Source organism: Pavona decussata, unplaced genomic scaffold, assembly GCF_977016875.1.
Source record: "Pavona decussata unplaced genomic scaffold, jaPavDecu1.1 SCAFFOLD_195, whole genome shotgun sequence".
NCBI classification, from domain to species: domain Eukaryota; kingdom Metazoa; phylum Cnidaria; class Anthozoa; order Scleractinia; family Agariciidae; genus Pavona; species Pavona decussata.
Genome location: NW_028145604.1, coordinates 3187287 through 3203537, shown reverse-complemented (window position 1 = coordinate 3203537; position 16251 = coordinate 3187287). Strand labels below are relative to the sequence as shown.

The 16251-nt window shown below is 39.6% G+C and overlaps 2 protein-coding genes across 2 annotated transcripts; one reads left to right on the top strand and one right to left on the bottom strand.

Moving 5' to 3' along the window:
• Positions 1–125: 125 nt before the first annotated feature.
• Positions 126–7482, bottom strand: LOC146461793 (estradiol 17-beta-dehydrogenase 8-like). Its single transcript, XM_085086726.1, has 8 exons — positions 7324–7482; positions 5184–5500; positions 4259–4354; positions 3494–3579; positions 2500–2584; positions 2034–2076; positions 1303–1377; positions 126–548 (listed from the first exon to the last, which is right to left on the bottom strand). Exons 1-8 carry the CDS (start codon positions 7370–7372, stop codon positions 532–534), a joined length of 768 nt encoding a protein of 255 aa, XP_084942852.1. The 5' UTR covers positions 7373–7482; the 3' UTR covers positions 126–531.
• Positions 7483–8051: 569 nt separating this feature from the next.
• LOC146461792 (tubulin alpha-1A chain-like) lies at positions 8052–14370 on the top strand. The gene is made up of 6 exons (XM_085086725.1): positions 8052–8212; positions 8576–8798; positions 11221–11369; positions 11821–12213; positions 13302–13589; positions 14017–14370. Exons 1-6 carry the CDS (start codon positions 8210–8212, stop codon positions 14308–14310), a joined length of 1350 nt encoding a protein of 449 aa, XP_084942851.1. The 5' UTR covers positions 8052–8209; the 3' UTR covers positions 14311–14370.
• The last annotated feature ends 1881 nt before the right edge of the window (positions 14371–16251 follow it).

Below are 16251 nucleotides of genomic sequence, written 5' to 3'. Positions count from 1 at the left end.
AGGAAGGTGCGGGGAGGGGGAGGGTTATTGAGAAAATCCCTTCTGTGATGGAGGTATGAATGTTTTTTGGAACTGCGCAATTTAAAAATTATTATTAATTTTTGATAACAATATTACAAAGACAATAAACAACAAAAACTTTCCTTTATTTCAGTACTTTTATTAATCATAGATTTTTCAGTTAACACTTTAAGTGATTTAAAAATCAGGTCTTTTATCCATCCTTTTTATTGTGCATTAAATTATATTTGCACTGTAAAACAAGCAGAACTGTAAAAGCCTCAAAGAGAGGGTTTCTTTTTCTGCATTCAAATCAGACAAGCAATGTCCAGAGTTGCACAGGAATATACAGTCATGTAAAATACAATGCTTGATGTACAGTCCATATCTTTGAGACCAACAAATGCCATTGTACTTGAATTTCTCAGTTGTCTTCCAACATTTGTGATGCCTGATGAGAACTAAGGCATTTGTTGTCACAAGCATTGCCCACCAACTTGAAGAGCAGTTTAACTTCAGATTACATGCTTATCACATAAACAGGCCACCTAAAAAGCAAAACAAAAAATGAAAATACGGTTTTGTAGCCAAACTTGATCTTTTAATAATAATTATAAAGTAGTATCAACACATGATAATCAAAGGGCTTGGTACAAGAGTGTCACTGTGTGTATTTGCATTTCTGGACATTAACATGAACAATTCCCACAAAAGAAGCCCCATCACCAAAAAGTTCCTTTTATGCAGAGCAAAACTTTGTCTTTGTCTTTTGTCTACAACACTGTCAGCAAGGGTTTCTGTCAGCCACATGTATGCATACTGTAAGTCTCCACTCTATATCAATTTCAAATGAAATTTTTGACTATTGTTATAAGTAACCACCCAAAATGACCACCCCCTTGTAGCACTTGACTGGGGGCTCTTCACAACAATGATGGTTGTCTTGAGGGAGATGGCCTCTAGTGAAAGTTGTTGCTTAGAGTTCAACTCAATATTATTTTGTTGTTTCCCCACTCCCTGTGGCCTTTCGTATGTCCTGGCAGAGATGAAGATCTCAATAATGATGATGATGATGATGATGAGGATCAGGACGACGATGACGATGACGATGATGATGACGATGACGATGACGATGATGATGACGATGATGATGATAGTGATGATTGTCATTTTTTGACCAGTGACCAGTCAGCAACCAAAAAATCTCTCTATATCAATTCTACGCAATGTGTCTAGGAAGGGAAAGTGTATGGTACATAGGTACTCAACTCTTTATTGACATTGGACATGCATTTGATATACCTGTAACTTCAATGCTTGTGCCTGTGATATAACTACTTCTGTCGGAAGCGAGGAATGTCACCACATCAGCCACATCTGAAACATTTATCAGTAGGTTAATATTAAATAGCAACAAGGCAAAATAAAGTGGGAATATTCAGCATGGAATAAAGGATTAATCATTTAATAGGATGAATAGTTAAGTGAGGCACGATCAAAAACTAAGAGTTCAAATGTGTAACTCCCCCTCGGTACATCTTGTATCAAGCTTACAAAATAAAAATATTCAATTTCTCAAGTACCATATTTGGATGTTTATCAGAAGTCTAGAGACACAAACCAAGCATTGCGATGTAAAGAGATTTCTGCTTCCTTCAGCCTTCACTCTTCAGCATGTCTTTTAATTCCAAATAAGTTATGGTAGTTAGCAAGAATGAACATGTGTATGCTGTGGGCACATGTTACACATTTCAGGCATGGATCCATCAGTGAAGGCATGAAGTTTTGCAGGGGGGCCAGGGGTATCCTCCCCGGGAAATTTTAAATTTTGAGTCCCAAAGGCACCATAATTTACCTGCATTTTAAAGTCACTTTGACACATATTTTTCATACTTAAACCGAGGAATTTTCTTTTATTCTAAAAATATCTAATCATGTTTTCTGCAAAATGGTGGAAACCAGTCTGGATCGGCATGCCTGCATTTCAATCCCCTCCTGAGTTTCTGGTGTAATGAAACAGTTTCATTATTCACCTGAGGGATTGCCAAGTCTGTCCAGAGGAATCTGTCTTTTTAACTGTAAGAAAAAGAGGCGATAAGGTAACATTCAAAATGCAAAATCCCTGGTATAAATCCTACTTTATAAGAATTCTCAATATTTTGTTATTGGGAATAGATGGCCTATAAGCGGAAGTGCGGTTTATATCTGGGTGGGGGGGATCTACTGTATTTTTTTTTTTATTCTTTATTCTAGACATTAAAATTAATGTCTCAAATAAAAAAAATAGCCCCCCACCCCCCACAGTTATTATAAGACATTAAGATCCTATTTATTTTATGCTACACTAGGATCCTAACTTAACATTTTTCACGGTCCTAAGTAGCTAGGGTTTCCACAAGGTATAGATTCAACAAACTTGAAATTGCTGCAATTTCTTAACAACTGTTTAATGTTACTAACAGCTGTTTAATCCTGCAAATCTAGTTTCACTATTCTCACCTTTTCTATAACTTTGTCAGGAACAGCATCTGTCATGGGAGTCTGAATGAAGCCTGGTAGAACTGCATTACACCTCACTCCAAATCTGCATTCAACAAAATGAAACTTATCGACTAACAGTATTGCAGTAACTACAGATTGATGGATTCAGTAGCTTCTTTTCTATAAGAAGGCTTAATTTGTACAGATAGGTTTTGATACTAGTCTGCGAGCAGTCTTTTTTATTAATTTCTTCTCCCAAGTTCTGTAGCATGTGCAATGGATATAGCAAGCTGCGAGAAAAGCAGGTGCTGAGTGAAGGAAAAAGAAAGAAATCGCCAATCTTCCTAATCCCTCCTTGTTCACTTTTCTAACTTGCATAATTTTACCGCCACTTTTCATGGGTGATCTGAGGAAAAAAGTACGACTGCTAGCAGTCTAAGTTCATACAAGGAAGCTACTGGTCTCTGTTGGCATGAAACACATAGACACTGGAAACAACAGTGGTTTTATCAAAAAAGGTTAGGTACGATGAAGATAATGAAGAAGAAGGAGGGAAACCAAGTATGCGACAAAATGGTGAAGTCATGCTATGGGCCATCAATGGCCCACATCACCCATACAGACTTTATTACACAGGCCCTGGTTGTTCAAAGGGCAGATAACTCAATCCAGCGGATAAAATGAATTGGTTGGAGTACATTTTATCCGCTGGATAGCGATTTATCCACTGGATAGAGTTATCCGCTCTTTTAACAACTGGGGCCCGGATCTACTCTGAAGACTAAATGGAAATATTTGGACATTGGTGTTTCATAAAGGAGGAAAACCAGAGAATTTGAACAAGGACCCTTCATTAATGCAAAGACGAACTTACAATGAACCCAACCCAAATACTATGCCAAGTCCATGAAAGAGAGATGCTCTTAAGGCTGCACTAAGACCAAAAATTTTTTACATGTAGCAATGTAAAGATACACTGTGAAAAGAACAAATATCATGAGATACCACACACTTTGCAAGCTCCTTTGCACATGTCTTGGTTAAACCTTCAACACCAGCTTTGGAAGCAGCATAATTTACTTGACCAAGATTTCCTACCTGTCGAAGGAGAATTATAGAAAAATTGAAATTCAAATGAATAGCACCAGTCCTGTACTGTACATATTATTAAATATGTTCAAATTTTGTTATTATTCCCTGTATTGTCACCTTGTCATGGTGGTAGAGCTATTGTGACTTGACGATCCCAGTCTTGAGCTATGGTGATAGGGGGTGCTTACCATTTATGCAAACCACCTGGATGGAAATTTTTGGCATATATACGAAATGATTTAGCTTGTCTTAACAGAAGATGGATAACATGCAAAATGTATGAACATCACCTGTAAATCCCAAAAGGAGTAACAAAAATGCATCACTTTGACCAGAAGCCCATAATTTCAGAAGTACTCCAAATGGAATGATGCATACCATTTGATTTTCCAACTGGAATTTCTGGGTTTTCCATATAAATGGTAAGCACCTAAGGGCACCATTCCTGGTATATCCAACCATACCAGATTGCTCAAGAGTGGGATGCCTGATGAAGAACAGCCCCTGGCCCTCCAGGCTTGCAGTTTGACATAAGGCTAATAATATTATCCCATCCAATTAAAAAAATCAGCTGATAATGGAAACTGAAAAAACCCACCCTACTCCCAATACAGCTGTTTCGACAAAGGTTGTCCAAAAAAGTGTAAAATATATATAAACAAAATATATACAATAATATATATACCTTGCCTACAATGCTGGCCAGGTTCACAATAGAACCATTGGTAACACCTTGGTCGACCATAACTTTTGCAACAGCTTGAGACATTAGAAACGTGCCCTAGAAGAAAAATTGCCAGATAGTACAAGTTTAAATGGCTACAGTTAAAATTAATACAGAGGTCCTTTACATTAACTTATTTTAACTCTGGTATTATTTATAATATCCCCATAAAAAATGTGGTCATTATAAAAAGGGCTTTTAGATAAGGAAATGACTGTATGAACGTTGGTAGTCAACATTATAATTTGGTGGTCATGTAGTCAACTCACGCCTTGCAGGCACTTTGCTTTACAGCAACCCCATTATCATGGACGGAAGTTAAAGATCCTGTGAACAAGAATTGCTGAAAACAACTCCTGCTATTAAGGACGTCCCCTACCATAGATATTTAATTGTTGTGCCAAAGGTAACCATTATGGTGGAAATTACAATCTAGGACAAAACCATTGAGGAACGTCTTTGTGGACTGACAAATTTCACTGTTACATTCATAATTATATCAACAATTCATGCTCCCTCCTCCTATTCTGTGTTCCACCACTAAAAAAAAGGGCTGGGTAATAATAATTATTGTCCAACCTTAAATGCAACATTGAGTGCAGGGAAAGGGGAAGTAAAGGCTTACTGCTTTGTTGTCTGTGTTTTTCTTTTTAACTACATGTAACTACATGTACATGTACAACAATAAATAAATTATTGTTATTATTATGAATTTTCAAGCCAAGCTAAATTATATGTCTTGTTTGATCTCCATCTCAATTATTGAGATCGAAATCAACGCACACAATTCACATTTTTCTCAGCAAGTTTTGTCCAAGATTGAGGTTGGTCAGAAGGCAGGGTTTCAATTTAATTGAAATTTCATTGGTTATTGCTTATAGTTTACCTTGAGATTCACTTGAATAACTTTATCAAAAGTTTCTTCATCCATCTTTAACAAAAACTCATCACTATGGATGCCAGCAGAGTTGACCAGAATACAAGGAGGTTTTTTGTACCCACTGATGATGTATTCCAAAACCTTGCGCACTTCCTCCCCGCTTGAGACATCTAGGGAATAGTTTGCATGTCTGTTGTCTGCATCTTTTGATAAGCTCTCAACTGTTTCCTGGGAACCTTGGTCATTGAGGTCTGTTACAACAATGCTTGCACCCTCTGCCGCTAATGCCTGACAGACAGCTCGACCAATACCACTAGCACCACCTATATTTGAACAAATTTCTTACTGATGTTGTTCCAAGTCATGCAGCATATTAATTTTTGCTAACAACTTACGATATGAAGTCGTCGAAATGTCATGCTGTTATACTATCGTTAATTTTCTTGTAAATGGCTTGAACCCAGGAGTCATGTCATAAGTACGTAAATTATGATCATCCGGGTGAGTGTAGTCCTCAGAAGGACTGTTTGTGGTGACTTTGACTGACGCTTTGACAACCCGAGCGGAAGTCATCTTCAGAGTCAAGTGAATTGTGGAACGTCGGTAGGTGGTATATACGTCTCTGGTTGTTAACCTGATTGGTCAACGAAGTCCAGATGTTATCGGTCGTTTGTCAGTAAGACGTAATGTCATTGGCTGTGAAGACTGTAAAAAGTGATTGGTGCGTTTCGATCCGTCTTTTGTTAGTCAAAAAGTCCGTGGGTCTATTGTTAGTAAAATGTCTATTGTTTGTCTGTTTCGTTGTTGTTGTCAATAAGTCGTTTGTATGGTGCAGGTAATTGTAGGCAACGGTTGAGTGGCGTTTGTTCTAAGTTAGTAAACCAGCTTTCCAGAGTGAGTCGTTGATAATAATTTGTACAGTAGGTAATACACTTGGCAGAGTCCCAGTCGATTCTGTGGTTCGTTTGTAAATGGTGCTCAGCAATGTGATTGTGATTTCTTGTTGAAATGTAACAACTTATAACAAGGCATTTTCTGAAAACTTGGGTCCCCAGACTAGACTGCGGAACATCCATGCCCATAGGAGAGGAGGGTACTCCCTATAATGGACTTAATGGGGAGCCTCCACCCAAAAGGGGTACCTTTTTCAGGATGGAAAAATATAGAAGGGTAGGGATTCCATGAACCAAAGTATAGGAAAGGGGAGAGAAAACTGTCACTTAGGTATATAAAAGGGTCTTCTGAAAAGAGATAGTGTTTCTGTTATTGGTATGTTAAATGGGTAGCATTTCCTATGGAAGGAAGGTATATGAAAGGGTTACCAAATGAGGTATATGAAAGGGTTAAGACCTTCAGACCTATCAAAAATGGTATATAAAAGGGTAAGGGTTTGGACATTTGGGCAAAGCCTCCCGGTATAAAACTTTCTTGAGATCCCCTCCCCCACCCCCCCCCCCCCCCCCCACACACACACACACACACACACACACACACCAGGGTATTACAAGTGGACCTGGTATGCTGGGGTCATGCCATATTTCATACCATATCACTTATATACAAATTACAAAGGTACATAGCTATACAAAGTGAGCAGTTAGGAAGCAACTCCAGAATAGGTTCATTGCATGTTACATCATGGCGGCCATGTTGGTGGTATGGAATATTTAGATTTGCTCCTCTGGGAGTTAACTTCCATTTTTATGCAAACTACATGGGCAAATTTTTTTTTTGTCTTGACCAATCATTGAATTGGCAAAGCAAACAAAAGAACCTGAGGTAATTTACTTTTCTTCTTCAAAAAATTATATACACTAGGTCCATCATAATCTTTCCATTTACAGATAGCCTTAGGTATTAATCATTCTTTTTGTCTGTTGGTCTAGTTTAGTTTGAGGTTTCAGATTTGTACGGAGCAACAGCTTATAAACCACATCTCACTTATATTACTCCGTTTCTGTAATTTTTCAGAGTCGACATTATACATCTGAATCTTGCTTACAAAGAAGCAACAACAATGCCAAACCAATGTTGCTGTAAACCATCAAATATCAGACCCCAAGTCCTTTTGAAACACCTTTTAAGCACCACATAGGTATATACTCCATGGGAGAATGCCATGGTCCACCACATATCAAAATCTTACCAGTGACTAGAGCTAAACGGCCCGCCAAACTCCTGCCTGCGGCCGCCATGTTTGGAGATTCCCACAATCAAGGCTTGGTGGCATAGTCTAACGTCATGTAACAATACCTGAATTCTCCCTCAAAATCTTTTTTGGTCCCCACGGCCCACGGGCACGTTCCACGAACGCGTAGAAACCCGACAAAAGAAAGCATCACTCCACAAGTAGAAGCGGCATCGTATTTCTTCGAGCGACTTCTGGTGAAAGGCGATTTTTCCACTTGTTTGGATTGTCCCAAAGCTAGAGGAACACTCGCGCGCAGTTTACGCGATGAGCGATTTACTCGCATGCTCGCGCGTGGGCCCGGGTATTTTACATAGAACTCTCGAAAGACCTAGCTAACACTCTCTTTTTTCTTTATGGAGCTTCATGCTAGAAGCAAACTGTGAGCAACTACTGAGCGCTAAGCCCAGCTGTATGCCTTCATTGGTGGTGATAGTTTACGCGAAGAAAAACAGTGAGCTCGGAGCTTCCGCGCGGCTATTTCACGCACTGGCGCGCGTGTGCATCAAGCACTTCGATTTTCACTCATTGTACGCGCGTGACTGTTGAAGTCCAGCACGCATCACAGCAACTCAAGAAACTGACAATACATTTGACACGTCAAGCATTCATTAGTGATAAAGAGCTTCTTTCTGATTGGTTAAGCAAGCGCCATTCATTTAGAATACAATTAGGAAAAAAATTATGTTGAATTTTAAACGAAACGGAAAATCCCCAGGCAATCATCTGAAACAGCTGACACGAACCACAAGGAGAACGTCACCTTTCTACCTGAGTGTTCATTTCTTTGCCTTCAGCACTTCAGCTCGCTTTGACGCCGAAAGGAAAACTTATACTGATCAAGATGGTATTTGCAATTTTTGTGATGCATTAATGTTGTCTTTATAGTTATATTTATGAAATAATTTTGCGTTGTAGTTCGCAGCTCATTATACAAGCTGGTGGAAGCTTTAGAAGTGAATAGCATAATTTGAGGAACATACAAAATTCTCGCTGTTGGGTTATTAACACTCCAAGGAACCGTGATTCAAAATAATGAGAAATGGTCCAGGCTACAGTAAACACAAGGGAGAGTTAAATTTTAATTATAACCTCCAGAGTCTGATTGAGTTAGCTCACAACTCAAGAGGCAGTGATTTGAAAACGAAAACTTCCGTGAGCGACACCAGCAATTGGTTAAAATCAACTGATTTTTTTTATTCCATCCTAGAGAGAATGTATTTCCATACAAGTCGGACAAGCCGGTTGCCAGATAGGCAATGCGTGTTGGGAGCTATACTGTTTGGAACATGGAATACAGCCAGACGGCCAGATGCCCAGTGATAAGACCATTGGCTATGGAGACGATTCCTTTAACACCTTTTTCAGCGAAACTGGATCAGGAAAACATGTTCCTCGTGCGATTTTTGTTGATCTAGAGCCTACAGTTATAGGTTTGTGTTTGTGCGTGATTTGAGCTTCTCGTCAGGCTTAACTGTTCTTTCAATTTCCTTGTATGCTAATTTATACTTTTGTTTTGGTATTCGAAATTGGTGCTCGAAACAGAAAGTGGTCAACTCTTTCTTACTTCCATTCGTCAATGACCCAGTTGTTATTTGGTTTTTTAATTTTTTTTTCATATTCCGTATAAATTTCTTTTTTATTCTGATTGTTGCGGTATTTTATTGCCACGGAATTACAATTTAAATTAACAAAGCTCTGTTTTGCTCAGTTTTATGATATGTAAAACAATTCATGCCATGCACTTTGATAAAGAAATTGCCCTTGACTCTGTCTCCGCACACCATATTGTTTCAAGTGGACTATTTTTACCACTTCCATGTTCCTTCACAATATTACTATTTAGTTCTTCTGTTGTATTCTAACTGCCTTTAGGAAGACAAAAAAATTGTAATGAAATTCGTTTTAAATTTACTGTAAAAACCCAGGATCTTGTCTTGCCATTTTCTACGATTTTTCACTGGTCTGATTTTGTTGATGAAATGAAAGACATTTAAATAAAAATGCTGCTCTTAGTTACCTTGAGGTTAATCGCAGTAGACAAAAAAGTTTGTTTTGGCTGGGCCGTAGGGAAGTTGTTTTGAACAAATCCTACTGGAAAAAGTTATACAAAAATATGCTTGACAGCTGTTTATATCCATCATCTGTATATCGATCACTTTCGATCGGTATCCTTGGTAACAAAGTTCTTGGAGAAACATTTAGCTGCTAAAGGTGAATATTTATTTTTTCTCAAATTTTTAATAGGAATGATGTGTGACAGACACCAACTTGATTTAATCTTTGTGTTTAAAAAAGCACCCATACTGTTGCTCATAAAAACTGATACTGTCTCATGTAGTCACTGACAAAAACGGATTGTTTAATCGATTTTTCCGTCTATACCGGCGCTAAACTGACGGCGAAAAGCAGCTACTGATCACTTGCAGTTCCGCACCGTGCACTAGAATTTTGTTGAATTCTAAGCTTATAAGACAAAGAGCATGCTACGGTTATTGATACATCTCAGTTCAAAAAATTTGAGCTTACTGATAGCTATCTAGCTAGTCTGACTATCACTGAATACTGAAGAAAGTAAGGTCTTGCTGAAGCTAAAGCAAAAACAGTATTAAGAAAATGTAGCCTCCACACGCTCTCGTTCATTTTAATTTCCAGAACGGTTACTTTCAAAGAGAGGGAAAATCGGAGAGCCGGTAGAAGAAGCATCCTCGAAATGAACACGATTTCTATAACCAACAGCGAGCTCAACTCCCATTCAGTTTTTTACGACCATTGGATTTTAAACCGGCTGGGCCCGGCGGCACAGCGCGAACGCTTACAACACTGCGCCAACCCAATTCCCCTATTTTGCTTGTTTGTTTGCTTATCTTATCTATTGTATCTTTATTTGTCTGCCTGGAGGATTGCAGATACAACAAGACGAATGTTTGGTTTATCAACCGAGAATTGATAACTTAAAGTAAATTTACCTTTAGTTATCAACTCTGTTGATAAACCAAACATTTGTTTCTACTCCACCGATGTAGCACCGCGGTTTCTTTAGAAACTAACCCCCTCATACAACAAAACAACAGCTCAAGGTGTGCCTTCAGGCTATACTTAGCAGACTAGTACACGTTTGATATCGTTTTAGACTGCACTGAGAATGGTCGCTATTTTTCCATAGGTTAGGTTGGTGTTCGTAGCTCCTCGGACGTGTACACGCACCAAAGCAAAGGCGAAAATACCGAGTGATTGTAAATTCTGACCTCTCTACTATTCAGTCGTTGCCTTCTCACTAAATCAGGCACGAGTTTCATGCCTTACTATGAGAGCAATTTCTTGAGCCGACACACGATCTGTTCAAGGTTGTGCCTTTATACACGCACTTTATCCTCGACCGTCAAAGAGAGAGAGAGAACGACTAGAGGGACCTCGTTGTGAACTCATATGTAGAGATAGAGTAGCTTTCAATTGATTATCGAAAGTCATTCGCGTTTGCTTTCGTATTGTTTTACTAAGTTCAGTGTGATCGCTTGGCAACCAATGAAAAGCAAAACCAAACCAGTCGCAACCTGCTCACGTGTATTTTCCCGCGCTTGGCGCCGGTTTAGCGCCGGTTACAAGTATTTGCTTTGAATTCTGATTGGCTCATTGTCATGTTTACGTCTGTTGTGATTGGCCAGAGTATTTCTTTGGTTTCGAGTTTGCGACACTAGGTGATTAAAAACTTCTAAAAACAGAATCTCTCGGTAAGGGGGATACTTTTTAAAATCCCCTTTTTAACCACTACTTCTATTCCACATATATTGTTCAGTATTAAGCAGGTTACAAGCGAAACAATCTAGTCAGTTTACAACTATGTTTTGCTTTCAGATGAGGTCCGTACAGGGACCTATCGCCAATTATTCCACCCAGATCAACTCGTTACCGGCAAAGAAGATGCTGCTAATAACTATGCTCGCGGGCACTACACTGTCGGCAAAGAGCACATCGACGCAGTGTTGGATAAAACAAGGAAAATGGTAAATGTCATAAAGAGGTATATGGGTTTAAACTGAACTCATACCTGGGACAGCTAAGATCAATCATAAGCCACAGATAGCCCCGCCATCGGCATTTTTTATCTTTTTTTAATGATGCAACCAGATTGTTTAACAAAACTGATAATTTTCCAGGTTTTCGAGACTTAATTTGGACCCCAGATCCAAATTTGGGTAGTAAAAGATTGGTTGGCAATGAATAAATACTCATAAAATTTTGCGAACACTCTAACGACGAGAATAACTAAAAATAATGTACCGAGGCTACATCCAAAATGTTTTAGTGAATGGAATTTGTAAGAATCCAGATGGGATAATAAAATCACTTACAGCTGGAAAGCTTGTCATTCTATGATTAATTAGAGAATTTTTCTTGGCCTAAGTTTCAAATTCAAAATTCGTCTCATCATTAATTTTTTCTTGTTGTTTGCAGGCTGACCAATGCACTGGCCTCCAAGGATTCCTGATCTTCCATTCCTTTGGGGGTGGTACAGGGTCAGGTTTCACTTCACTGCTCATGGAACGCCTTTCAGTTGACTACGGCAAGAAATCCAAGCTGCAATTTGCTATCTACCCCGCGCCTCAGGTCTCTACGGCTGTAGTGGAACCTTACAATTCCATCCTTACCACCCACACCACCCTGGAGCATTCTGACTGCGCCTTCATGGTTGATAACGAGGCTATTTACGACCTTTGCCGTCGGAACCTCGATATCGAGCGACCAACGTACACCAATCTGAATCGCCTGATTGGTCAGATCGTGTCATCGATCACTGCCTCGCTTCGATTCGATGGCGCCCTGAATGTGGATTTGACTGAATTTCAGGTAAACTGGCGCTTTGGCAGTGTAATGTGAGTCACCATTAGCGTAACTGATGTGTTCATACAAGAGTAAAGCATACAACCTCAATGGGTAACTCCAAGATTTTTCTGGGTTTTGCAGTAGTCCTCTTTCTAAACTGGAAACTCTCAAAAAAGGCTCGTTAGACCTGCCTCAGGGATGTGCCCTTAAAATGAATTCAAAAGGACATTGTCAGGTGCCCACCTCACAATCGCGCGCAAAGTGTCGACGTCACAAGATGCGATTCGGGGGAAAGCGGAATGCTTTCAAGTATAAAAGTCGACGGGGGTACTCATTAGAGAGATTTAGCATCGGGTTTACATGAAAGGGCAAACGTCACCTTGCCGTTTCACGTTTCACGTAAAAGAGACTGAATCTTTTAACTTAAGCTTCGCGTGTTCTTAGCTTTTCCGAGTTTCGATGAAACTGTTTTGCGACGCACTGTGGTGAGTTCATGAAGAAAGTGCGATAAGGAGTGAGTTATGAAGGATTTTTAAACATGCATGAAACTTAATTTGCCCTATAGTATGATTTGCCGGAAAAATCATTGGGGTACTTGTTTTTAACAATTAACTCCTTAATATGTATAAGAAAAAAGGAGGAAATACTTACGTAGTTCTCACTTAGACGGCAAACGCGAAATAGCCTGTTTTCGCGTTGAAACGGCAACCGGCAAACGCGAAAAATGGCGGGAAAATCATGATCACGTGGTCATTTTTGCCGTTCTCTTCTATTGTGAATAAAACCTGAACGAGGAGAAGTTCGGACCGAGAAGTTCAAGCTGGCTGACATACTTCTAAAACAACTTGCCGAGAACAAACTGAACAACAACTGGTCATCGTTTCTTAAGTATTGTTGGCGATAAACAAGGCTGCATGGAAAACGTTCTCGGCATTGTGAGTTTTTGAAGGTAATGATATAAATTCATGCGAGCACCCCAATCAGTTTAAGCCACAAGTTCTCCGGCGTATATTTGATATCCACGCTATACCCACTTAGCATGCTCACAGAAGCGTCTCCGATCAAAAAGATTTGCGACAGACACCACTGTTAATTTCCTTCATTTATTTCAGACCAACTTGGTGCCATACCCGCGTATTCACTTCCCACTTGCCACTTATGCTCCTGTTATCTCTGCGGAGAAAGCCTATCATGAGCAGCTGAGCGTCGCTGAAATCACCACTGCCTGTTTTGAGCCCAACAACCAGATGGTGAAGTGTGACCCACGTCATGGAAAATACATGGCATGTTGTCTGCTGTACCGTGGTGATGTGGTCCCCAAGGACGTGAATGGGGCCATTGCTAGCATCAAGACTAAACGAACGATTCAGTTTGTGGATTGGTGTCCGACTGGATTCAAGGTATAATCAAACTGAGGGAACTCTCGAACTCTCGATAAGGACAAAAGGAAAATAAAAAGAAGAGATGTATCCTAGATTCCAAACTTGCATCTTAGATTATATTAAAACCAAAGTACCACATATTGAAGCTAACTCTTATATATAACTCTTAATCCAAAGCTGAAAATTTTTAGGAGTTGTCGATTACTGATCTCAGTGGAAACATGTTCACTGTGATTTTAACACTTGAATGAACTACAATTTAGGATCATTTAGGATTTTATGAGCTGACAACACTTGCCCAGAAGTTTCAACTGTGAGTTCATCTGACAGACCTCACAATGTGAAAATTAACTGCATTACATAAATCAACTCCTGCCCGAGTAACAAACTAAGGGAAATGTGCTAGTATATATTCAATGTTCTCGCCTTTCTACAACCCCAACAGGTTGGAATTAATTACCAGCCTCCCACAAGCGTCCCTGGTGGCGATCTGGCCAAGGTGCAACGCGCGGTGTGTATGCTGAGTAACACCACGGCTATCGCGGAGGCCTGGGCCCGCCTGGATCACAAGTTTGATCTGATGTACGCCAAGCGTGCGTTTGTCCACTGGTACGTGGGTGAGGGAATGGAGGAAGGAGAGTTCTCTGAGGCTCGTGAAGATTTGGCTGCACTGGAGAAGGATTACGAGGAAGTCGGCGTGGATTCTGGAAATGATGAAGAAGATGAGGACGAGTATTAAGGAAATTAGAATTTGGTCGTAATAAAATCAAATCAAATCAAATAACCGAATAAAAAGAAAGTCTGTTTCCTTAGTTTGTTAAAAGTACATGATGCTTCCATGTACGTGTAGAGAAACATATTTCAATACCCAAAACTGTGTTTGTTCCGATCAGGAAGCCCTTTCCCGCTCGACAGGTGCACGAAAAGACGAAATTGTCGAAATAGAAATAATGATATGGAAAGGCTACACACACAAGCTATTCAATTTAATTGTGTTGTAACTGTACACTAATTTTGACCCTGAAAACGCGCCATAGCTAAAGGCCATAGATTTTTGGTTCAAAGTCTCGTTTTTTTTCCTTGTGTTTTTGCCTTTAATTTATTTAATTTGAAAGTTTAAGAAAAAACACCAACAGTTTTGATTTTTAAAGACATTTTTCGGCAGCTGTTCTGTCATTTTCAGTTTTAAATCGTAAAATAAATTTTTATAATTATTATAAATTAAACTTTAAGTACTTTACAATTGTATACTGAAGATGACAGTAGAGCCATCGAAACATATCACTTTAAAATTCAAGACTGCTGTCGTTTTTCTTAAACTTTTTACTTGCCTGCTGCTATCCAGACCATTCGTTAATTTGACCGAAAAAAAATTCCCGAACCGTCGACTAGCGTAATTTTTCAAGGGCTTTGCAACCAATGAGAGCAAGTAAAATCCCCACGATAAGTTACCGGGACTTTCGAGTTACGGGCCCCAGGACCGACTGAACCTGTAAATTTCTAAGTAGAGCCCTAGCCTACGAGCAAGCTCTCTATTAGGCCAACCCGCGGCTCGCTTCGCTCGCCTCTCGCAAGCCGCCATAATCCTCTCGCGCTAACTGTAACAGAGACCTTGTTCGCAGGCAAGTAGAACCCTTGTTCCTATATTATCTCTCGTGTCCTCGGTAATTTTTTTAATGTTTTGTGAACTGGATTCTAGTGTGCCCAATAATATAGGACCTGTTTTCTCAAATACTAGATTTGCATCTCTACCCGCCATGTCTGCCGGGGATCGATTCTTTTTCAGTCTAACATTCTGCTCCCCTCCCCTCCCCTCTTCTCTCCCCGGCGAGAAATTTTCATATTTTGAATGACAATATGTATCGCGTGCATGCATACACTGACTGCGTCACCGGCTAACTAACCACAAACCGGAATGCGACTTGAACCAAAAGTAAATAAAGTAAATAAATTACGTCCGGCTAACCACAAACCGGTTACGTTTATTGGAATGCAACTTGAAATTAAAGTAAAGTATATCAGCAGTCAGTGGTGAGAATCAATACCTTGAATTCGATATGAAACAGGTTTATGTTATTCTTGTCGACTTGGACTCCGATCTTTGAATAAACAGTTATGTAACCAGGGGCCCGTTTCTCGAGAGTCCCGGTAACTTACCGGGCCCGATAAGTAGATTTTTAAATGTTTTTTTTCGCGAGTACAAAGTGATTACAGGCATGGTACATGGCCAATGTTTTCATAGAGTTATAGGATTTTACAATTTAGTATTCAAAGCTAACAAAACTTGACTTCTGTTAAGAAACATTTATCACCAAAGACACTTATCGGGCCCGGTAAGTTACCGGGACTTTCGAGAAACGGCCCTCAGCTTGGAAGCTGTTGAGCTAGTTTGTCCACTGACCCGTCACGGTTTTTGTTTATTTTTCGATTATAAATTTTGCCTCTGTTCACGAGTTGGCATCTAAAAAGACCCACAAGTTAACTTTATGAGCAAAGGCTAATTACAAAATACGAGATCACCCAAAGGCCTTTTAAAAGAAAGGAGATCAATGAAACCTTTTAATGTCAAACTGCTTCAGCGAGCTTAAGTAATTTACGTTCCAGAAAACAAAGCCCAGCGTATGCTAAGTATTGGGATGTTTGAGGGCGCTTTCGACACGAAAGTCAATTGTGTCTATTA

Bases quoted from the DNA above. Each gene is read 5' to 3' on its own strand.
- LOC146461793 (XM_085086726.1), bottom strand. From the start codon at position 7,372: ATGGCGGCCGCAGGCAGGAGTTTGGCGGGCCGTTTAGCTCTAGTCACT. The intron at 2,077-2,499 runs GTGAGAATAGTG...TTTTTCTTACAG, and splicing joins CTGACAAAGTTATAGAAAAG to TTAAAAAGACAGATTCCTCT. The intron at 1,378-2,033 runs GTGAATAATGAA...TAAATGTTTCAG, and splicing joins CAGACTTGGCAATCCCTCAG to ATGTGGCTGATGTGGTGACA.
- LOC146461792 (XM_085086725.1), top strand. The intron at 11,370-11,820 runs GTAAATGTCATA...TGTTGTTTGCAG, and splicing joins TGGATAAAACAAGGAAAATG to GCTGACCAATGCACTGGCCT. The intron at 12,214-13,301 runs GTAAACTGGCGC...CATTTATTTCAG, and splicing joins TGGATTTGACTGAATTTCAG to ACCAACTTGGTGCCATACCC.